Here is a 25,094-nt window from a genome sequence, read left to right as displayed (position 1 = left end):
TTGTCTGAATGTGTGCTGCATTGCAGCAAAAGCGAATGAATTGACTGCACACGTTGAAGGGAACTCCTTCAATTAAAATATGGGACTCCTTACAGAGATATGGCTCCAGGATGACAAGGATTGGATCCTCAATATTGAGGAGGTGATCAAATGGAAAGCAAGATAAAGGTAGAGGGTTAGCACAGGTAATCAAAGCACTGATCACAGGGTAATCTGGTGTCAGCTCGGATTTCAGGTCCTGATTTCTCACCTCTCCTGGATTTCTGCTGACGCTTTGGACCCCCTTTTTTTTTTACACCTTCTGGAACAATAAGTCAATCCAGACCCACAATCTCCCAGCCTGTTAACCATCCAGACACCGAGTGTAGTCATAGCAGGGAATAAAACAAGAAATGTGAACCAAAATTAGAAATAAGTAGGTGCTTTTGCTTAATATTGTTCAATAGGACGTAAACCAGAAATACTATTCTCCCTGGATTCCTACAGTGCCTTATTTGAGGAATTCTCTCACCCTTACATCGAGCTATTAGTCCCCACTATGATTTACAACAATATTTATACCATCAGAAAAAAAAGTATCTGTTGTCAAATTCACATAGAGATATACAGCATGGAAACATACTTTTTCTCTCTCTCATGCACACACATGCACAAGTCCATGGGGGTGAATTTGTGTTTGCAGAATGATATTTGCATATGCATTCTATTTTCCTCAAAAAATGCACAATCTGCAGGCAGTTAATATATGTAATATTTTGTAAATTTCACATTGGAAATGGAACCAGTCTGACTCTAGACTGGGATACAGACAAATTCTGACCTTACACCTTTAATGCATTGTTTGAGCTGAGGTGACTCCTTTTGTTATAAAGTTATCCTGAGAAGGTGCCTTACAGGAAGTTCTGGGATTTACATATTAATGGTATCTGTAATCCATTGCAAAAGATGAAAGACTTAACGATCCAGGTTTGTTCAATATATCATTTCAATGCCAGGACACTGTAATGCTTTTCCAGAAATTCTGTGTCTTATGATCTTACACTCCACAGCCACCTGATGAAGGAGCAGCGCTCCAAATGCTAGTGCTTCCAAATAAACCCATTGGACGATAACCTGGTGTTGTGCGATTTTTAAATTTGTCCAGGTAAGGTTTGATTGGCCAGGTCAAATTACACATAGTCCCCAGGGATGTGCAGGTTAGGGTGGATTGGCGATGCTAAATTACCCACAGTGCCCAGGGATGTGCAGGTTAGATGTGTTAGTCAAGGGGTAAATGTAGAGCAATAGGAGTAGGGGAATGGGTGTGGTGAGGTTGCCATTCGGAGGTTGGTGTGGACTTGTTAGAACAGTGAGGGTTCTGTGAAGAGAAGGGATTTTTGTTAACTGTTCAGGAAGAGGGGGGAGGGGGGAAGCGGTGGGTGGAGTGCGGGGGGGAAGTAATTTGTTCACTTGTAGCAACTGGAGTGAACCCAGGGAGGGAGCAGACTCTGTAAACTCAGATATGTGTCTTAATTACCCAGGGAAGGAGGGTTGGAAGGATAGGGTGTTGCTGTTTTCCCTAGTGCATCAGAGTGTGAGGAGTAACCTGATAGACTTTTTTTAAAATCATGAGGGGCATGGATTGGGTAAATAGACGAGGTCTTTTCCTTGGGATGGGGAGTCCAGAACTCGAGGGTAATAGATTTAAGGTGAGGGCAGGGGGAGGGAGACTGCAAAGAGACCTAAGGGGCAACATTTTCACGCAGAGGATGGTGCATGTATGGAATGAGCTGCCAAAGGAAGTGGTGAAGGCTGGTACAATGACAACATTTAAAAGTCATCAGCATGAGTGTATGAAAAGGAAGGGTTCAAAGGGATATGGGCAAAGCGCTGGCAAATGGGACGAGATTAATTTTGGATATCTGGTTGGGCACAGAAGAATTTGACCGAAGTGTCTGTTTCTGTGTTGTACATCTCGATGACTGTGGCTTTCCACAAAAGTTTGTCATGTCTGTATGTTCAGTTTCTCTCTGGTGGCGGTGTCAATGCCTTGATGTCTCATTTTGCTTTCCCCCCCACTTCCTGGGAATGTTAACCATTTTGTGTCTGGTTGTTCTTCAAGAACCTGCATTGCAGGTTCACCCTGAATTGACATTTTTTTGCTTCCCAAAATCCGACCTGCTCACTCTCAGCAATATCCCAGTGTTGTGAAAGATATTAAATTTCAGGTGGAGTTATCCAAAACTCAGAGATGTCAGTCTTGACGTTTTTGCTTTTCTGCCCCTATAAGATCCTGAATCAACACCTTCAGGAGAATGAGTTAGAGTGGAGGGCGGGGGAGAGAGAGAGTGTGGGATAATGCTTTCAATTTTGTGGAATAACAACACAAACAAATTGCTTGTTCTGAATTTTTATTCTGGACTGACAGTAATGAATTTTGTAATCTCTTTTGACAGAGTATTTGAAGATATGAAGACGGAAGTTTCAAAATCAACAGATGAAGACCTTATGCCCAAAATGTCGACTCTCCTGCTCCTCAGGTGCTGCCTGACTTGCTGTGCTTTTCCAGTGCCGCACTTTTCGATACTGACTCTCCAGTGTCTGCAGTCCTCACTTTGACGTCAATGTCTGACAGTCACTCAATCCATCGGGACCACAACCATTTTTGACTGATTCTGTGAGAAGGAGCAAAACGTTTTGGTTCCTGTTTCAGTCCATTCTCGGCATCAGTGGGACTGGACGAGAGACCCTACTGTTGGAGTGCACGGAGTGTGGAGCCTGAAACAGTTATAAGGCCTGGGAAGAGGAATTCACAGAGGGGAGGAGCTCTACACGTGTTGTGTGCAGCTGAAGCTTTGGCCATGGAGAAACCAGAGGAATCCCGCCCTGTGGAGAAACCGTGGAAGTGTGGCGACTGTGGGAAAGGCTTCCGTTTCCCATCCGCTCTGGCGATTCATCGTCGCAGTCACACCGGGGAAAGGCCATTCCCCTGCAGAGAGTGTGGGAAGGCCTTCAGCAATTCCTCCGACCTGGTGAGGCACCGGCGGGTCCACACCAGGGAGAGGCCCTTCAGCTGCTCCGAGTGTGGGAAGGCCTTCAGCAATTGCTCTGACCTGTTGAGGCACCGGCGGGTCCACACAGGGGAGCGGCCCTTCAGGTGCTCCGCATGCGGGAAGGGCTTTACCCAGGCATCCACCCTGTTGGCCCACCGGCAGGTCCACACTGGGGAGAGGCTGTTCCTCTGCACCGAGTGCGGGAAGGGCTTCAGCAATTCCTTCGCCCTGCTGACCCACCAGCGGGTCCACACAGGGGAGAGGCCATTCCCCTGCACAGAGTGCAGGAAGGGCTTCAACAGTTCCTCCGACAGGCTGAAGCACCAGCGGGTCCACACGGGGGAGAGGCCCTTCAGCTGCCCAGAGTGCAGGAAGGGCTTTACCCAGGCCTCTGACCTGCTGAGGCACCAGCGGGTCCACACAGGGGAGAGGCCGTTCACCTGCTATCAGTGCGGGAAGAGCTTTAGCCGCTCCTCCCACCTGCGGAGGCACCAGAGAGTTCACATGCCATCGCAGGGAGTTTAAAGCAGTGACGGCTGAGTGCCTTTATCGACTGGACTATCAACCCAGTTCCGGGAGCTGCCAAGGCTGATGGCGGAATTGGAATTCGGTTAGATTCTGAACTCCAGATTTCTAACAATGAAACAATTGTCAGGGAGGGGAGGGGGAACCCCCATCTGATTTACTCACAACCTTTTAAGGGAAGGAAACTGCTCATGTGGGAACGGATTCACTCACTTGTCCCAGTGCATCCTTTACCCGAGCTGGCTTACACGTGACTCCAGACCCACAGCAGTCTGGATGACTATTCTGCACTCCTTTCCCCCTCCCCACCCGATGAGGGGGGAGAAACTTACTTGGAGACAAGGTATGGGTTTAAATTGGTGCATGAGGCAATACTTCTAGTTTATGGCTATACTAAGGATCCAATTTCAAAAGGACAACTCTGTGCTGACAAATAGTAAAGAAAGTGGGGGTGAGGGGGAGAGAAGTGTGTGTGTGCTTTGAGCTTGAGCTGTTTTTTTAAAAAAAGATACTTTTTCTAGACCTTTTTGCTGGGGGGATCTGAAGCTGTAACAAAGTTGGGTCGCAATAAAGGTTACCTGAACTTACTGCCGGGCTCAGACTCTCATTGAAAGCTTTGAGCTCCAAGAGGTTTTTGTTTTAAAGCTGCTCATTTCTTTCAGCCTCCTGCACTAAGTTTCCAATGTCATGTATCAGATGGAGCAGTGAATGAGTAGCTAGTATCATTAAAAATTGTAAAGTTTTTAGGAATGCACGTACTGCGTTGTTTTATCAGCATTGTAAAGTTTCCTGGCGGAAGTATGGACTGTGATCACTAGAAACGTTGTGGAGGTGTCACTGTTGGACTGATGTGCACAAAGGTAAAATCTCACAACACCAGGTTATAGTCCAACAGGTTTATTTGGAAGCACTAGCTTTCAGAGCGCTGCAGTGGAGCAGGATCAGAAGACACAGATTTTATAGCAAAAGATCACAGTTTCATGCAACTAATAGGATGTATTGAACAAACCTTGATTGCTGTTAAGTCTTCCATCTTTTCGAATGGGTTGCAGGTTTCTGTTCATTTAATATATAAATCCCAGAACTACTTTTAATTCAGGTTCTCAAGATGACTTAAGGTTTTATAAAAATAGGTGACATCTCAGCTCAGACAATGCATGAAGGGTGAGAGGTTCAGTCTGTCTGTATCCCAATCTTGAATCAGACTGGTTCTATTTCCAAAGTATGAGTTGATAAAATATTACATGGATTGATTGCCTTCATTAACTGCCTGCCGATTTTTCCACAAAAAGCACACATTGAATCTATCTGCAAATATGATACTGCAAACGCAAATTCGTCCCATGGACTTGTATGTGCGTGCATGAGAGTAGTGTGAGTGTGTGTTTTTGCATGTGTGTATGATGGAGTATGAGCCTGTGAGAGGGTGTGTGCATTGGTGGATTTGTGTGTGTCTGAGAGAGACCGTGAGTGTAGAGTGTAGTGGGGTCACCCAAGGTTATCCTCTTGGGTTCTGAACTTGGCCATCAACCTCTGCTCAGTCACTGGAAACAGTTAAGCAGTGACACAACACACATCGGAGAGGACAGAGTGGCACTTGTCTCACAGAAGGTGGGAGGCTCTGGATGCTATCATCCAGGGTAAACACACGCTGGAGAACCTTCGGCTCAGATTCAGCTGGACGCCAGGCTGCAGACACGGTGGTGGTGGTGGGTGGGGGGATCTTAACCGGACACTTTATTCTGGGAGACGGTCATTGCCCTCCGGACAGCCTTCTGATTGGGTCAGGGATTGTCTCCGTTCTCTGCAGTTGCCAGCAGGAGGCCAGATGATATTGGTGTCTGCCTGGTGCCAGGATTCAGGAACCGATAAGAAGAGGGAGAGAGAATGGATGGTGATGACTCTACCTGGGAAATGGCTTATTTTTAAAATTAAGAATAGCTAAAATGATATATTCAGAAACATTATTAAAGCATGTTTAGTTTTATAAAAAACCTGCAGACATCTTTAGAAACTCGCATTGAAATATGTGCAGTTAGGCCACAGCTGAGGACAGGCTGTAATGGGTGAATGGCCTATTCCTAGTCTTGTGAAATTGGCTCAGACTATGTCGAAAAAGAATCATAGAATTGTAGAGCACAGAAACAAAGCCTTTGGTTCTGACCGAACAGATATCCCAAATTAACCTTGTCTCATTTGCCAGCACTTTGCCCATATCCCTGTAAACCTTCCTGTTCATGTCCCCATCCAGATACCTTTTAAATGTTGTAATTGTACCACTTCCTCTGGCAGCTCATTCAATTTACACACCACTCTCTGTGTGAAACAAGCTGCCCCATAGGACACTTTTAAGTTTTCCCCCCTCGCCCTAAAACTAATGTTTTCTACTTCTGGACCTCCCCACCCCAGGGGAAATACCTTGTCTATTTACATTATCTATGCCCTTCATGATTTTATAAACCTCTATAAGGTTACCCCCTCAGCCTCCAATACTACAGGGAAAACAGTCCCAGCCTATTCAGCCTCTCCCTGGAGCTCCAAACCTAACAACATCCTTATAAGTGGGCGGCACGGTGGCACAGTGGTTAGCACTGCTGCCTCACAGCGCTTGAGACCCGGGTTCAATTCCCGCCTCAGGCGACTGACTGTGTGGAGTTTGCCCGTTCTCCCCGTGTCTGCGTGGGTTTCCTCCGGGTGCTCCGGTTTCCTCCCACAGTCCAAGGATGTGCAGGGTCAGGTGAATTGGCCATACTAAATTGCCCGTAGTGTTAGGTAAGGGGGTATGGGGTGGGTTTCGCTTCGGCGGGTCGGTGTGGACTTGTTGGGCCTGTTTCCACACTGTAATCTAATCTAAAAAAAAAAGTCGTTTCTCAACCCTTTCAAGTTTCACAACATTCTTCCCACTGAGTGATCCAATAGGCTGTGAGCAATCTATTTTTGTTGGGGTGTAAGGGAGGGTATTTCTTAAGGACAATTAACTTTCACACGGTTTTTCTTTCTAATCCGAAGTCCCTCAAATTTTCCCCCATTTACCCTAAACCTATGCCCTCTCTTTTAGGACCCCCAACCCCGGGGAAGAGATATACAAAAGTTGAGCAGCCAAACAAATGCAAAAGGGCTAAGAAGTCGAGCCACAGATGGGAAAAGAAAGTGGCTCCAGCCTTTTTTTCTCCTATTGGCAATTGGACACTTCAAATCTGTCAGCAATACCACCTCCCAGGGTCTCCAGCGTCTCTGTGGCAGCAAGCACTGTGCATGCTCCTCGGAGTCAGCAAGAAAACTGCGCCAGCTGCTCGGTGTCCGCGCACGCGGCTCGCGCCCTTCTTTTGATGGACCAATAGGAGGCACTGGAGGACCGGAAAGAGACTGGTCCTCCTGCCAATCAGAGCGCCGCTATTGTCTGAATGCGGAAGTTGGAACATGAGCTTCGGAAGTTGCTGTTGTTGCTCCTCTCTCTCTCTGAATAAAGATTGAACTTCACCCCATACTGCAACCTCCTTCCTCTGTCCAACATCTGTGAGTACGGCACTCTCTTTTCTCACGTCGATTCTCCTGTTCCCTAGATGTTGCCTGACCTGCTGCGCTTTTCCAGCAACACATTTCCAACTCTCTTTTCTCACCCTATTTTCCGTTTCTTTTCTAAATTCTGAGCTTCAATTGTTGACTTGCAGCAACTGAAAGGAAATGGGGTGAATCGGGGGTTGGGGGAACAGACTCTGCACACGTTGGTCCAGGTCTGTGTCTCCATTGGCAAACGCGTTACCACAATGTGATGATTTTGCCTTTGCTGTGGAAGAAAATGCAGAAAAAAAGGTCATTTGTTTAAATGGTTATATATTGGGATGTGGAAAAAGTGGGGGCTACACATGCTGGAGATTAGAGTTGAAAAGTGTGGTGCTGGAAAAGCACAGCAGGTCAGGCAGCATCCGAGGAGCAGGAGTGTTGGTGATGTGGACACGAGCCCTTCACCAGGAATGATGTGTGGATGTACAATGGGGTCTCAGCAACTTTCCACACCAGTCACTGCCAGTTGTCAGACAAGTGTAGCAAGCAATCAGCAAGGCGAGTGGTACATTAGCAAGAATTCAGAAGTTGGGATGGCTTTCTGTGATCAGGCAGTCATTGAATATATTCAAGCCTGCGTTCATCTGATTTCTGAACAACAAAGAAGTGGATGGTGATGGGGGAAGGCAAAAATAATGGTTTTTAGACCAGTACAGAATAGTTACAGAGTCATACAGCACAGAAATAGACACTTCAGTCCAGCTAGTCCATGCTGGCTGTATTCATAAACTAAACTAGTACCACGTAGTTTGGCTCATATCCCTTTGAACCTTTCCTACTCATGTACTTATCCAAATGTCTTTTAAATGTTATTACTGTACCGATATCCACCACTTCCTCAGGACATTGATTCCACACACAAACCACTCTCTTTCAAAAGAAAGGTGTTCCTCATATCTTTTTTTAAATCTTTCTCCTCTCTCCTTAAAAGTTTGCTCCCTAATCTTGAAACCCCCACCAGAAGGCAACAGCACCAGCCACTCACCTCATTGACACCCCTCTTGGTTTTATAAATTTCATAGGTAACCTCTCAACTTCCTGTCCCTCAGTGGAAAAATGTCCCAGCCTATCCACCTAGATGTAGGCATATTCATATCCAGTTATGATCTGTTCAGTGCTGCTGCATGCTCAAAAGACCAAATGGCCGACTCCTGCTCCCAATTCTCTCTCACTCTGCGTCCAAGACAGCAAGAGACCATAAGACACAGGAGCAGAAAGTAGGCTATTCAGCCCATCAGGTCTGCTCATACCACACAATTGTGGCTGATATGTTTCTCAACCCCATTCTCCCACGTCCTCCCCATAACCCTTGATACTCAAGAACTTATCTATCTCAGTCTTAAATATCCCCAGTGACTTGGCCTCCACAGCCTCATGTGGCAGTGAATTCCATGGATTCACCACTCTCAGGCTGAAAAGTTTCTCCTTATCTCCCTTCTAAAAGGTCTTCCCTTTTCTAGTCTCTTTCAGGTCCTGGTCTCGCCCACCAATGGAAACATCTTCCCAACGCCCACTTTGTTTAGGCCTTTCAATGTTCTGTATGTTTCAATTGTATCTCCCCGAGTGAGAGTGTGGGCCTGTTATGGACTAAGCCAGACCACTCAAAACATTCTTAAGCAGGCAGCCCCAGACCATAACTTTGTAATTTGATTTGGTAAGTGTACAGTGAAAATTACCTGGAGTAAGTTAGCTCAGTTGACTACTAGATTTTAAAACAGACAAAAATTTATTCTCAAAACTACACAATGAAACACAAAGATCAGAATAAAGAACCCCTACAACACTCAGCCTATCCAACGAGACTCAGTTATGCTGTTCTGAATATACAGTCCCAATAAGCCAACTCCCTTTGAAAACCAGTATAAATGGAACACATGCTTATAGGTTGAAATTGAGAGAGAGAGAGAGACAGAGTTTCCACACAGCTCCCTGTTGAACTTGCAGCCAGTTCAAGACTGAACTAAAACTGCTCAGCTCACTCTCCTTTCTTTATACAAGTCACTTCTAAAACATGACCAATTTGGCCTGAAGTCACATCTGTTTACATATAAACAAAAGGCCTCTCAAAATTCTTTTCATCTCTGTTCAAACCAGACTGAATGGAACCCGGCCTGTTTATTACCTCTCTGAAAAAAGTCATGGACAGAGTCTCCTTGAGCCAGGGAAAAGCTTTTAGTCAAAAACGGAACTACCTTTGTGACACCTGTTAATCAGCATGAACCAAACCCTTCAAGATGAGGTGCAGCAGGAATTAGGTTCAACAAAGTGAGAATGGAGGGAGATTGCGTTGGATGGAGATTTTCAGCTTCCAGGGAATAAGAGAGGAAAAAGAGTTTGCTGTGAATTAGAATTGATCGGATGGGCCAATGGGCTGAGGACTGGCAGATGGAGTTTAATTTAGAGAAATGTGAGGTATTGCGTTTTGGTCAAGCAATCCAGGTAGGACTGGCACAGTGGAGGGGAGTGTTGCAAAACAAAAAGAGACCTTGGAGTGCAGGTTCATAGTTCCTTGAAAGTGAGTCTTAGGAGGTCATGGAGTGGCTGTACAGGACATTGGTTTAGGCCACTTTTAGAATACTGTGTTCAGTTCTGGTCTCCCTGTTACAGGAAAGATGTTGTGAAACTTTGAAAGGGTTCAGAAAGGTTTTTCAAGGCTGTTACCAGAGTTGGAGTGTTTAAGACACAGGAAGAGGTTAAATAGGCCAGGAACATTTTCTGTGGAGCATTGGAGGTTGAGGGGTGACCTTATAGATGTTTATAAGGGGCAGGATAGGGTGAGTACCCAGACTAGGGGAGTCCAAAACTAGACGGCATTTGTTTGCGGTGAGAGGGAATGATTTAAAAGGGACCAGAGGAGCAATGTTTTCAAAGAGGATGATGGAGTCTGATACAATTACTACAAAATTTCAAAGGCATCTGGATGGGGATATAAAGTGGAAGAGTTTAGGGGGATATGGGCCAAATGCTGGCAAATGATTTAGATTAATTTAGGATTTCTTGTTGGCACAAATGAGTTGGGTTAAAGGGTCTGTTTCTGTGCTGTATGACTCTAATCATCTTCGGTGAAAGCAGATGTGTGGTTGTGAAGACTGGACTTTCAGAGCAGCTTTCAAAGATGTTTTGCCTTGACTGGGAACAGAAGAAGTTGCAATTAAATCTTTTATTTGTGAGACAGCAACTGAATGAGTGAATACATCTTGGAAAATGAGAATTCATTGAACTGTGGGGATGAAGCCCTACCCTATCCAGTCATTTCTGCTGGTAGATGAGACTCGGACTCAAGATTAGGGAGAGTAGATTTAGGACAGAGATGAGGAGGAACTGCTTTACCTGGAGAGTAGTGAATCTATGGAATTTTCTGCCAAGGAATCAGGAGAGGCAGCTTCATTAAGTATATTCAAGACACAGTTGGATGGGTTTTTGCAATGGTAGGGGAATTAAGGGGAGTTGGGACAATGGAGGTAGGAGTAGCTGAGACGATGGATAGGTCAGTCATGAGCTTAATGAATGGCAGAGCAGGCTCGATGAGCCAATGGCCTACTCCTGCTTCTATTACTATGAAACTATAACCCTGCATTTCCCATGGCTAACCCACCGAACCTGCACATCCCTGGACACTTTGGGCAATTTAGCCTGGCCAATCCAAATCAAGGCCAGTGAGCAATGTTGTGATCTGGAGAATTAACATCAGAGAATGATAGAAAGGGACAAGGAGAGTAAATATACCAGCAATCAAAACTGGATTCTAAAGATCACAAAAATGGAAACTAAAAATGGTTTGTCTGAATGTGTGCTGCATTGTAACAAAAGCGAATGAATTGACTGCACACATTGAAGAGAATAATTATGATCTGAGACTCCTAATGGAGACATGGCTTCAGAATGACAAGGATTGGATCCTGAAAATTGAGGGGGGTAGTCAAATGGAAAGTAAGAGAATGTGAGAGGTGCTAATGAAAGCACTGATCACAGGGTAATCTGGTGTCAGCTCGGATTTCAGGTCCTGGTTTCTCTGTCCTCTGTTGATTTTCCTGTTCCAACAGAGTAAAATGTGGGTCTGCTCTCAGCTCTGCTGGATTTCTGCTGAAGCTTTGACCTCACCCCCACCCCTTTACACCTTCTGGAACAATAAAACATTCAGTGAATTGAGACCCAACCCACAATCTCCCAGTCTCTCAAACCAATCAGACACAAGAGTGTAGTCATAGCATGGAATCAAACAAGAAAAATGAAACAAAGTTAAATATATAGGTGCTTAATTAGATTAGATTCCTATAGTATGGAAACAGGCCCTTCCACCCAAAAAGTCCACACTGACCCTCCAAAGAGTAACCCACCCAGACCCATTCCCCTACATTTACCCCTATCTAATGCACCTAACATTATAGGCAATTTAGCATGACGAATTCACCTGACCTGCGCAACTTTGGACTGTGGGAGGAAACAGGAGCACTCGGTGGAAACCCACTCAGACCCGGGGAGAATGTGCAAACTCCACACAGAATCAAACCCAGGTCCCTATTGCTGTGAGGTAGCAGTACTAACCACTGAGCCACCATGCTACCCCCAAATGTTTGTTCATTAGGAAGTAAACCAGAAATAGAGATTTCCCAGGATTCTTATAGAATGAGCTGCCTACTTGAGGAATACTCTCTCCTTTACATCTAACTATTAGTACCCAGCTATGATTTACAACAATATTTACACCAACATAAATAAAGCATTTGTTATCATACAGACATAGAGATATACAGCACGGAAAGAGACTTTTTCTCTCCCTCATGCATGCATGCACACACGTAACTGACAGGAAGTTCTAGGATTTACATATTATTGATACCTGCAACCCATTCTAAACGATGAAAGACTTAATCCAGGTCTGTTCGAGATATCATTTCAGTGGCAGGGCACTGTAAGGTTTTTCCATGAATTCTGTGCCTTATGATCTTATTCTCCACAACCACCTGATGAAGGAGCAGCGCTGTTAACACCAGTCCTTCCAAATCAACCTGTTGGGTGTTTGATTTTTAACTTTGTCCAGGTTAGGTTGGATTGGCCAAGCTAAATTACTCATAGTGCTCAGGGATGAGCATTAGTCAGGGCAATAGGGGGATGGGTGTAGGTGGGTTACCCTTCGGAGGGTCGGTATGGACTCCTTGGGCCGAGTGGCCTGCTTCCACACTCTGGGAATTCTCTGAAAGGAAGGGATTACCCAATTGCAAACTGCAGGGCAGCGCAGGCGCAGTGGGCGGGGCTGTTGTCGGCCTTTCCCCGCCCCCTCGCATCATCTATGACGTCATAACGCGGAAGTGGCCCTGTCCGTTTCAGAGTGAAACTCCCTCCCTCTGGGCAACCCTTCATCCTGGGAGGGAGTGGGGGTAAAATCTGTTCAGTTCGAGCAACTGGAGTGATTCCAGGGAGGGGGCAGACTCTGCAAACTCAGGAATGTGTCTTAATTACCCGGATGAGGAGGGATGGGATGGGGCTGTTTTCCCTCCCGCGCCAGAGACTTAGGGGTGACCTTATAGACTTTTTATAAAAGCATGAGGGGCATGGATAGGGTAAATATACAAGGGCTTTTCCTTGGGATGGGGGAGTCCAGAACCAGAAGATAATAGGTTTAAGGTGGGGGGAAGATTTAAAAGGGACCGAAGGGGCAACGTTTTCATGCAGAATGTCATGTGTGTAAGGAATGAGCTGCCAGAGGAAATGGTGGATGCTGGCATCTGGATGGGTGTTTGAATAGGAAGGGTTCAGAGGGATATGGGCCAAGTACTGACAAATGGGACTAGATTGATTTTGGGTATCAGGTTGGCACGGAAGAGATTGACCGAAGGGTCTGTTTCTGTGTTATGTATCTCTATGACTCTGGCTTTCTACTAATATATGTACAGTTTCTCTCTGGTGTCGGTGTTAATGCTTTGATGTCTCCTTTCCCCCCACTTCCCAGAGACGTTAATGTGAGAACCGAGAGAGAGAGAGTGAGATGGTGCTTTCAATTTTGTGGAATAACTAAAGAAAAGAAAGTAGAAATGCTTGTTCTGAATTTCTACTCTGGACTGAAACTGATGACTTTTGTAATCTCTTTTTACAGAGTATTTGGCGATCTGAGGACGGAAGTTTCAAAATTAACAGATGAAGGGCTTATGCCTGAAACGTCGACGCTCCTGCTCCTCAGATGCTGTCTGACCAGCTGTGCTTTTCCAGCACTGACTGTCCAGTAACTACAGTCCTCACTTTGTTGTCAATGTCTGACTGCAACAATGTTTGACTGTGATTCTGTGAGAAGGAGCAAAGCTTTTTGGTTCCTGTTTGAGTACATTTTCAGCATCGGTGGGTCTGGGTGAGTGACCCTACTGTTGGCAGCGCACTGAGTGTGAAGCCAGAAACAGTTGTACAGCCTGGAAGGAGGAATTCACGGTGAGGAGGGGCTCTACACGCATTTGTGTACAGCTGAAGCTTCGGCCATGGAGAAACCTGAGGAATCCCACCCCGTGGAGGAATCGTGGAAGTGTGGCGACTGCGGGAAAGGCTTCCGTGCTCCATCTGCCCTGGAGATTCATTGGCGCAGTCACACCGGAGAGAGGCCCTTCAGCTGCCCCGAGTGTGGGAAGGACTTCAGCTATTCTTCTGACCTGCAGACCCACCGACGGGTCCACACGGGGGTGAGGCCATTCTCCTGCACTGTGTGTGGGAAGGCCTTCAGCACCTCCTCCACCCTACTGACCCACTGGCGGGTCCACACTGGGGAGAGGCCATTCCCTTGTTCCGAGTGCAGGAAGGGATTCACTCAGGTGAGCAAGTTGCGGACGCACCAGCGGGTCCACACTGGGGAGAAGCCTTTCAGCTGCCCCGAGTGTGGGAAGGCCTTCAACGATTCCTCTGCCCTTCAGACCCACAAGTGGGTCCACACACAGGAGAGGCCTTTCCCCTGCACAGAGTGCGGCAAGATCTTCAGCAATTCCTCCTCCCTGCTGAAGCACCAGCGGGTCCACACAGGGGAGAGGCCCTTCAGCTGCCCCGAGTGTGGGAAGGGCTTTACCCAGGCGTCGGTCCTGCTGATCCACCAGCAGATCCACATAGGTGAGAAGCCTTTCTGCTGCCCTGAGTGTGGGAAGGGATTCACTCAGAAGGGCAACTTGCGCACGCACCAGCGGGTCCACACGGGGGAGAAGCCCTTCATCTGTCCCAAGTGTGGGAAGGCCTTCAGCGATTCCTCCACCCTGCTGAAGCACCAGCAAGTCCACACGGGGGAGAAGCCCTTCATCTGTCCCAAGTGTGGGAAGGCCTTCAGCGATTCCTCCACCCGACTGAAACACCAGCGGGTCCACACGGGGGAGAGGCCCTTCAGCTGTCCCGAATGTGGGAAGGCCTTTAGCAATTCCTTTGACCTGCTGAAGCATCAGCGTGTCCACACGGGGGAGAGGCCATTCCCCTGTCCCGAATGTGGGAAGGCCTTCAGCGATTCCTCCGCCCTGGTAAAGCATCGGCGGGTCCACACGGGGGAGAGGCCCTTCAGCTGTCCCAAATGTGGGAAGGGCTTTACCCGGGCAGCCACCCTGCGGAGGCACCAAGGAGTTCACGTGCCATCGCAGGGGGATTGAAGGAGCGACTGTCGAGTACCATTATGGACTGGGCTACCAACCCAGTTCTGGAACTCCCAGGTTTGAATCCCACCGCAGCAGATAGCGGATTTGGAATTCGGTCAGAAATCTGGAGGTCAGAATCTAACAATGAAACCATCGGGTGGGGTGGGGGGGAAGCCCCATTCTGATTCAGTCACGTCCTTTTTAGGGAAGGAAACTGCTGTTGTGGCAAAGGATTCGCTTGTGGCAAAGGATTCACTCAGTCATCGCAGCTGCATCCTTTACCTGGTCTAGCCTACACGTGGCTGCAGACCGACAGCAGTGTGGTTGAGTCCACCTGCTTCGCCCCACTTCTTTCCCTCCCGGCAGTTGGGCGGGGAGAAACTTACTTGGGGACAGGGTCTGGGTTGAAATCGCTGAGTGAAGCAATACTTCCTCCGGGTTAAGGCTGTACCAAGGATCCAATTACAAAGGGACAAGTCAGTGGTGACCAATAGTAAAGAAAGTGGGGTGGGGGGCTGTGCTTTGACCTTGAGCTGTTAAAAAGCAGCTACTTTTTCAACACCTTTTTGCTGAGGTGATCTGGAGCTGTCACAAAGTTGGGTCACAACAAAGGTAACCTGAACTTACTGCTGGGCTCAGACTTTGAAAGCTTTGAGCTCCAACAGGTTTTTGTTTTAAAGCTGCTCATTTCTTTCAGCCTCCTGCACTAAGTTTCCAATGTCGTGTGTCAGATGGAGCAGTGAATGAGTATCGTTAGAAATTGTAAACTTTTCAGGAGCGAAGAGTGCGTCGTTTCATCAGCATTGTAAAGCTTTACTGGCAGCACCGGGAGGTGTGGGCTGTGTTAACGAGATATGATGTGGAGATGCCAGCATTGGACTGGGGTGGATAAAGTTAAAAATCACACAACACCAGGTTATAGTCCAACTGGTTTCTTTGGAAGCACTAACTTTCGGAGCGCTGCTCCTTCATCAGGTAGCTGTGGAGCAGGATCATAAGACACATATTTTATTGCAAAAATCACAGTGTCATGCAACTAATAGGATATATTGAACAAACCTAGAGTGCTGTTAAGCCATTCATCTTTTAGAATGGGTTGCAGGTTTTAGTTCGTTAATACGTAAATCCCAGAACTACTTTTAAGTCATAGTCTTGAGATGACTTATGTTTTTTTTAAAAAAGTGATATCTTAGCTCAGACAATGCATTACAGGTGTGAGCTTCGAGTCTATCAGTATCCCAATCTTGAATCAGACTGGTTCTATTTCCAAAATAGGAATTTATAAGATTCTGTGCTTTTTGAGCAAAATTGAATGTATCTGCAAATATAATTCTGCCAAATTCACCCCATAGCGTTGTGCATATGTGTGCATGAGAGTGTGATTGTGTGCATGTCAGTTTGTGCATGCGAGTGTGCGTAAGACTGTGTGAACATTTGGTAGAGTGTGAGTGTGATGGAGTATAAGCCTGAGAGAGTGTACGGGGGGGTGGGGTGTGTGTACATGTATATGACTGAGAGAGGGAGCGTGTGTATGAGAGAGGTATGAATAAAAGCGAGCAGTTGCGTTTTGCTAAAACAAGGAAGGGCAGGACTTGTACAGTTAATGGTAGGGCCCTGGGTCATGTTGTAAAACAGAGACATTGGGGGAGTTAGGGTACATAGTTCTTTGAAAGTTGCATCATTGCTATTTAGGGAGGTTAAGAAGGCATTCAGCAGCATTGCCTCCACTGTTCACACCATTGAGTTGGGACATCTTGTTGAGGTACAGAATGTTGGTGAGGCCACTTTCCGGGTACTGAGTACAGCTCTGGGTGACCCTGTAAGAGGAAGAATACTATTAGAGAGGGTTTGGTGAAGATTTACCAGGACTGGAGGGTTTCAGTTGCAAGGAGAGGCTGGGACGTTTTTCGATAGAACACAGGAGGTTGAGGGGTGCACTCACTGAGATTTATAAAATCATGGAGTGAAGGTAAGGTGAATAGAAAGGGTCTTCTTAGTGTAGGGGAGCTCAAAGGTAGGAGGCATTTTTTTTAAGGTGAAAAGAGAGGTGTAAAAGGAACTGGGGAGCAACGTTTTGACAGAGGGTAGTTTACATGAGGAATGAACTTGCTGAGGAAGTGGGAGATGCAGGGACAGTTACAGTGTTTAAATGACATTTGGATGGGTACATGAAAAGAAAGGTTTAGAGGATTATGGGCCAAATACAGGCAAGTGGGACGAGTTCAGTTTGAGAATCCATGGATGATTTGGACCAAAGGGTCTGTTTCTGTGCTGTATATCTCTCTGAATCAGAAGTGATCTTATTGAAACCAGTAGAATTCTGAAAGGGGCTTGACAGGATAGATGCAGATAAAATGTGCCTTTGTTGGGGAGGGTCACAGAATCCTGACAATGTGAAAGCAGGTCATTCGGCCCATCTATTCCACATTGGCCCTCCATACTGCATCCCATCCATACACACCCCCTTACTCCATATTTTCCATGGCTAATCCACCCTAACCTGTACATCTCTGGACACTGTGGGTAATTTAGCACTGCCAATCCACCCTAATCTATAATTTACCTTCTCAAGAATGTAATCTAAGTACAGAGCTTTTCTAAGAAAAATGTCAGTCTGACTGGACATTGGGACACAAACATAATTCACACCTCTCTTCGAAAAGCTCTGCATTTCAATGGCAGTCTTGAGAAGTTAATTAAAACCAAACTTTGGGATTAACATACCAAAGAGCAAAAAGCCATCTAAAAGATGAAAGATTTAATCTAAAATTGTTTAATGTATCACATTTCCATAATACTTGACTCCTTTGACTATAAATTCCGTGACCATGATCTCATTCTCCACAACCACCTGATGAAGGAGCAGTGCTCCAAAAGCTAGTGCTTCCAAACAAATCTGTTGGATTATAACCTGGTGTTGTGTGATTTTTAACTTTGTCCATGGAAACTCATGAGTTGTGGGACTGGTAACTGTTGTCATTTTGTGATCTGTTCCAAGTGAAATTTATCCTCTGCTCAGGCACAGGTGAACAGTCTGTTCTTTGACTTTGGGGATGACCAGGCTGGCAGTTATTAAATGCTTATGTTAACCAGCAGAAGCAAACTGTAGATCAGCAATCGTTACTCGATAGCCCTTGTCATCCTGTTGGGTCAAGAGAGAGAGAGAGGGAGAGGATGTCACATCTAAAGTGCATACGGAAAAGTTGTTTTGCTTGTTCAGTCAGTTGAGTTGGTTCTGCACTCAGATGAGAGTAGATACTGCTTTTAATGGATCATAATTAAACACTATGATGGAACACATTAATTTCAAGGAACGCTAAAAGGGCAAATTGAGCTGTAACCTTGAAGAGAGATGTTCTTCCATTTCTAACCTTGGATAATCCAACTGAGACATTTTTACTGAGAGCGCCATAATCATTTTACTGCTGGATTTTTTTCAGGGCAAATAATTTCTGGGAGAAAATTTCTACTCTGGGAGGGCGGGGAAATTTAAAGAAAAGGCTGTTAAAAGCATTTTAACTGTGGCCCCACAAGCTCTCGTGGGAGCAGTGCATTTGCTATAAACATTTCAGAGAAATTCTGTCTAACTGTTGGACTGAAAATAGTTTCCCCATTGAATGTTAAACAGCTATTGAGAACATTGCACATTATAAAGTGCGTTCCTGAGGACCGGAGGAGGATTGAACTTGCCAACGTGAACCACATTTTGCAGAGAGAGGAAATTTCTCAGGATTGAAGAGGTTGATAGAAGTCAACAATTGCCAAATTATTTCATGAAAAGTACAGCTGGTATGGGGAGATGACTGGGGATCACAGAAGAGGAGTATCTGTAATGAGCACATAGAAACAAACCCTTCAGTCCAGGCCAACCAGATATCCTAAAGTAATCTAGTGACCCATTTGCCAGCATTTGGCCCATATCCCTCTGATTCCTTCCTTATTCATGTTCCCATCCAGATGCATTTTTTATCTTCAGAGAATACTTGAGTGATATATATATATATATATATATATATATATATATATATATGTTCTTTACAATGTTTTTCCTTCATTACCAGTGATTGTCTGTCATTGGTACATTGAGCATCATCTTTTTGTGATGCAACAGATGTGATTTGAATTGAATTCTGTAAGATGGTTTTGTATTTTATTTAACTTTGTGTGAAAGATTTACTTTTCATGACTTTATTAAAATATCTTAATGTATTATAATGAAGCAGCTAATTTATTCTGAAATTATTTCAATTAGTTGGTCAATTGCCAAATAATAGCTGCATAACTGTTGTAAATATTAACACCCAGGAAAGCTATTTTGTTTAATATATTTGTAAAGATCTTATCAAAACTATAAAATTGTTTTTCATAGGAAATAAAATTTGCAATGTTTTATTAAATGGTTGAAAGTAACTTTGCACTTAATTGCTCTGTTTGGGATTAAACATTGTGATTTTGATAAAAATAGTCTTTCAGAGTTTATGGTGAGTGTATTAACAAACGAATGTTGCCATTTGCTCTTGAATTACCTCCAGCTCAATTTGAAATTCTTGAATGAGTTGAATAAGGGGTACAAAGTGAATATGTATTGCACTTTGCTGAAATTCTCTGCACTGCCAATGTATTTGGTTAAACAAGATATGTATCTCTCTTGATAACTTTGTATTTCTTTGATTTTTTTTTGTCAGTGCTCGTGCCCAAACATCCTAAATAAAAACATTTTGGCATTTGGTGAAGTTGTGAATTTTCAGTCTGTTTCACAATTAAAGACACAACCAATCTAAAGATTAAATACATATAACAACGTCAAAGAGATTGTGATAATAGAAAGTCAACATGTAGAGTTGCCAATGAAACATAAACCGTGGCTGCTCTGAATTTGGTACAGACTGAATATCAATTGAAATGATCAGAATTAGTAGACATGATGGCATTGTGCGCAAACTGTGTGTAGTGTGAGTTCAGAATTTTTCTGATCACTTAATTCTGACACATGCAGTGATGGCAGCACCATAATCTGTTTTATTTGTTCGTGGACTGTGAGCATCACTGGCAAAGCCAGTATTTTTCATCATCCCTTATTTTCCTTGAATATTGGGTGAGGACAAGATGAGGTTGAGTTGCAAGGTCTATTGGCTTACCCTGTCCCCGACAAAACGGAGACTTTGGGAGGAGAACAAAAATTGGAAGTTTACTTAAATATTGATGCTCCCATTTATCTCTCTCAAAAGGCAATTGTTTGGTCCATCAAATTTGTAATGGATCTTTTATAGAGTCATAGAGATGTACAGCACAGTATTCTTCCAGTAACAGAGTGACCAGAACTGTACTCAGTACTCTAGAAGTGGCCTCACCAACATCCTGTACAACCTCAACATGATGTGCCAACTCCTATACGCAGTGGGGGGAACAATAAAGGCAATGGTGCTAAATACCTTCTTAACCACCCTGTCCACTAATGATGCAACTTTCAAAGAACTATGTATCTGAATGCCCCTCCACCCCAATGTTTCTCTGTTTCACAACATGGTCCAGGGCTCTACCCTTAACTGTACAAGTCCTGCCCACCCTTGTTTTAGGAAATGCAAGCCCTCACCTTTATTCATACCTCTCTCTCAGCTAACCGATGAAGGAGCAGTGTTCCAAAAGCAAGTGCTTCCAAATAAACCTGTTGGATTATAACCTGGTGTTGTGTGAATTTTAACTTTGTACACCCCAGTCCAACACTGGCTCCTCCGCATCGTTTCTCGTGAATACAGCCCACACCTCCCAGTGTTACCAGTAAACTTTACACTGCTGATGTAACAACACAGTACATGCACTCCTGAAAAGTTTACCATTTCTAAAAATACTAGCTGCTCATTCACTGCTCCATCTGGTACACGACATTGGAAACTTAGTGCAGGAGGCTGAAAGAAATGAGCAGCTTTAAAACAAAAACCTCTTGGAGCTCAAAGCTTTCAATGAGAGTCTGAGCCCGGCGATAAGTTCAGGTAACCTTTATTGTGACCCAACTTTGTTACAGCTTCAGATCCCCCAGTAAAAAGGCATGGAAAACGTAGCTGCTTTTTAAACAACTGTAGGTCAAAGCGCGCAAACACCACCCCACCTCACTTCCTTTACTATTGGTAACTACCAAGTTGTCCCTTTGTAATTGGATCCTTGGTACAACCTTAATCCAGAGGAAGTATTGCCTCACTCAGCGATTTCAACCCAGACCCTGTCTCCCTGTAAGATTCTCCCAGCCCATCTGCTGGGGGAGGGTGGTTGGAGAGTTGAGGCAGTGTAGAGTCAACAGACTGCTGTGGGTTTGGAGTCACCTGTCGGTGAGACCAGGTAAAGGATACAGCTAGGGTGACTGAGTGAATCCTTTCCTCAAAAGGATGTGAGTGAATGAGATGGGACCCCCCCCCCCACCATGAAAATGGTTTCATTTATAGATTCTGAACTCCAAGACTTCCAACAGAATTCCAATTCCACCAACTGCCACGGCGGAATTCATACCCAGGAGTCCCCGCAACTGGGTTGATAGTCCAGTCAATAATGGCACTCGGCCACCACTCCTTCAATCCCCCTGCAATGGCACGTGAACTCGCTGGTGCCTCTGCAGGTGGGAGGAGTGGGTGAAACCCTTCCCACACTCTGAGCAGCTGAAGGGCCTCTCCCCAGTGAGGACTCGCTGGTGGGTCAGCAGGGAGGAGGAATCGCTGAAGGTCTTCCCATAATCGGGGCAGCTGAAGGGCCTCTCCCCTGTGTGGACCAACCGGTGCCTCAGGAGGAATCACTGAAGGCCTTCCCACAGATGGGGGCAGGAGAATGGCCTCTCCCCAGTGTGGCTGTGCCAATGAGTCTACAGGGCAGACGGGGCATGAAAGCCTTTCCCACAGTTGCCACACTTCCACGGTTTCTCCATGGGGCGGGATTCCTCAGGTTTCTCCATGGCCGTAGCTTCAGCTGCAAACAATCGTCTGTACAGCTCCTCCCTGGTGTTAATTCCTCTTCCCAGGCCGTATAGCTGTTTCAGGCTCCACACACAGTGCGCTGCAACAGTAGGGTCTCATCCAGTCCCACTGATGCTGAAAATGTACTGAAACAGGCACCAAAAAGCTTTCTCCTTCTCACAGAATCATGGTTGAAAATTGTTGCGGTCCCGATGGATTGAGTGACTGTCAGACATTGACGTCAAAGTGAGGACTGCAGACGCTGGACAGTGAGTGTCGAGAAGTGCAGCACTGGAAGAACACAGCAGGTCAGGCAACATCAGAGCAGCAGGAGAGTCTGTTTTGGGCATAAGGCCTTCAGCTGTTCATTTTGAAACTTCAGATCTCAAATACTCTGTAAAAAGAGATTACAAAAGTCATCACTGTCAGTCCAGGGTAGAAATTCAGAACAGTTAATTCTCCTTTCTGCAAAATGTTCTTTTCTTTTGTTTCTAGATTAGATTCCCTACACAGTGTGGAAACAGGCCCTTCAGCCCAACAAGTTCATACTGACCCACCAAGAACCATTTCCCTCTGACGAATGGACCTAATACTACGGGCAATTTAGCATGGCCAATTCACCTAACCTGCATGTCTTTGGACTGTGGGAGAAAACCGGAGCACCCAGAGAAAACCCACGCAGACACTGGGAGAATGTGCAAACTCCACACAGACAGTCGCCCAAGACTGGAATCGAACCCAGGTTCCTGGCGCTGGGAGGCAGCAGTGCTAATCACTGAGCTACAGTACCGTCCCCTCCACAAATTTGAAAACACCATGCCACTTACTCTCTTCCCCCTCTGCCAAGGTTGGGGGATCTGAGCTACTGGGAGAGGCTGAACAGGCTGGGGCTGTTTTCCCTGGAGCGTCGGAGGCTGAGGGGTGACCTTATTAGAGGTTTACAAAATTATGAAGGGCAGGGATAGGATAAATAGACAAAGTCTTTTCCCTGGGGTTAGGGAGTCCAGAACTAGAACGCATAGGTTTAGGATGAGAGGGGAAAGATATAAAAGAGACCTAAGGGGCAACTTTTTCACGCAGAAGGTGGTACATGTATGGAATGAGCTGCCAGAGGATGTGGTGGAGGCTGGTACAATTACAACATTTAAGAGGCATTTGGTTGGGTACTTGAATAGGAAGGGTTTGGAGGGATATGGGCCGGATGCTGGCAGGTGGGACTAGATTGGGTTGGGATATCTGGTCGGCATGAATGGGTTGGACCGAAGGGTCTGTTTCCATGCTGTACATCTCTATGACTCAAGGTGCTGAAAAGTGGTGAGCGCTCTCTTGATGTGTGGTTTGGAATTCTCAAAAGGCAAAGTGTGGGAGTGTTAAAGGAAAGAGACATCATAACCTAAATACCAGCTGCCAGTCCAGGAGGTAGGCAGCCAGGATTAGGCCATATGACCACAAAAGAAATCAGTGCCATTGAAGGGCAACAGATTATTGCATTGGGCTCCAGTCCAAAACGTGGGAAACGAGGAATTGATGGCGGTCTTGTTGGGAACCTTGAGGTTAGATATGCTCCTGTCCAAAATGGACCGGTGAGCAGTTGAAGTAATGAGCAAGGAGTGCAGACACTTACTGAAACCAGCCTGCCATCCTGAGGGATGCTTGCTCTTGATGCAAATATTCCTAGAGGTGGAGCCGTGGCCGAGAGATTGATGAGGAATGGGGAGGGGGATGTATGGGATGATTGTATTGAGGCGGGATCCAACATTTAAATGTGTCCATCTTATATCCGCTAATCACCAAGGTTATCTCTGGAAGTGTTTGGACGCCCACCAACTTAAGGAAACCAGGGGGTGTGAAAAGCAGCAGAACGACCCTGATGCAGCCACCATTCAGCAGTGTCAGATTCATTAAAAGGTATGGATCTCAGGGGGATCCATCCCTTGGAGTGGATGGGAATATGGGCACAAACCCAGCAGCTGCAGCGATTGTCCTTTTCTGCATAAAGGTATGTCCTGTAAAGAAAAGTATTACACTGTAATTCCCGTTTACTACAGGTTATCAGGCTATCCATTGTGTCCCAATCAAACATAGTTAGTGAAAGAAAGATAAGGAAGAGTGTAGTGAAAGGCAGAACGATCAGGCTGAGCCATTCATGGATGAAGGCTGAAGATGTGTCTCTGGGGTCTTCTGGTGTTTCTGCAGGGGGTGGCGCTCTTTTCCACTGCGTCCTGTGTGTCCATGCGGCCTCCCCTTGACCGTGACTGCTGTATGGGTGACCAGCAGGACTAGGAATGGGCCCTTCCATCTTGGCTCCAATATCCCCCGGCCCTAATTCTTAGGCTTGGCGTACCCGTGACTGTAAACTTTGAAGAGTTTTGTTTAACTGATGCAAATATTTCCCACTTGTCCACCACTACAGTGCCAGCTGTTTTGGTCATTGAGATGGTTTTGATTCATCTCCTAAATACATCTACTCTTGCTAAATTATATTCATAACAATATGTGAGATGATTCTATAAAAGCAAGTTATAGACAAGTAAAAAGGCCGACCAGGTAAGGAGGTGGTTAACAAACAAACACAGGGCATCCCTCTTGGAGTATGCATCTTGTTTGTTTACAATTTAAACACGCTTCAGCTCTTTTCCTCGCTGCATTCTGAACATCTGGATGCCTCCATGTTTGTAACAGAGTATTAACCATTCCCTCCCTGCCCAAGTGTGTACAATAATGCTCATAATCAACTGAAATAGGCAGCAGCAAAGAATGAACACAAAGCAGGCCAGCAGGGGCCACCCACGTTTCGGTTTGAGTATTGAGGGAGAACCCTATTTGAGGCCATAGTTTGTGCTGTTCAGCAGGGGGCCTCCCCTGTGATTTCAGTCCCATAGCCAGGCCTGGCGTACCTGTCCCCATACTATCTCTATCCGGGTTTTGCTGGGGACCCAATGGGACCAGACGTTTGGTGTGTAAGGCTGCCAGCTTGGCAGCAGCATCTATCTGCTCATTCCTTTGGAGACTGTATCCATTGCCTCAGCATGAGCCGAACATCTTGATAGCTGCCAGATTGATTGGACAAAATGGTATTACTATTAGTCCGCCCATGGGGGTTAAGAGCCCTATATGTTCCCACAAGGATCTGTAACCATGGGTCACACCAAAAGCACAGTGAGAGTTGAAGATCTCAACCCCTGGGAGGGCTCTCTCAGCTCTGCAATCAGTCAAATGAACATGAGGAGTATGGTCTGCTTCAGCAAGGTTTCATACTTTAAGTGGTAACGGCCGGGCAAAGATTTGTCCAGCAACACAGACGTTGAAAGTTTTTGTGTTCCTTGGAGAAAATGCGTGATTAACTTGGAACAAAAAGCAATTTCAAATGTTTCTTCAGAGACAGTACAGCCTTAATTACAGAATAAATCCAATAAAATGTAATAAAATTACATAATGGACCACAG

General features: G+C 45.6%; 1 protein-coding gene across 1 annotated transcript in view; it reads left to right on the top strand.

The window, feature by feature from the left end:
• Positions 1 to 25,094, top strand: part of LOC148143143 (uncharacterized) — a 60,870-nt gene that overhangs the window by 8,271 nt on the left and 27,505 nt on the right. Inside the window, 2 exon segments of the mRNA XM_087974065.1 lie at positions 2,436 to 3,536; positions 13,697 to 14,698. Coding sequence (XP_087830191.1) covers positions 2,841 to 3,536; positions 13,697 to 14,698 — 1,698 coding nt within the window. The 5' untranslated portion in view covers positions 2,436 to 2,840.

This window comes from Chiloscyllium plagiosum, unplaced genomic scaffold (assembly GCF_037043375.1).
Source record: "Chiloscyllium plagiosum isolate Xiang-an unplaced genomic scaffold, Cpla_swu_hap1 HiC_scaffold_27, whole genome shotgun sequence".
Lineage (NCBI taxonomy): Eukaryota > Metazoa > Chordata > Chondrichthyes > Orectolobiformes > Hemiscylliidae > Chiloscyllium > Chiloscyllium plagiosum.
The sequence above is the reverse complement of the archived record's forward strand: the minus strand, read 5'-3'. Positions and strand labels throughout refer to the sequence as shown.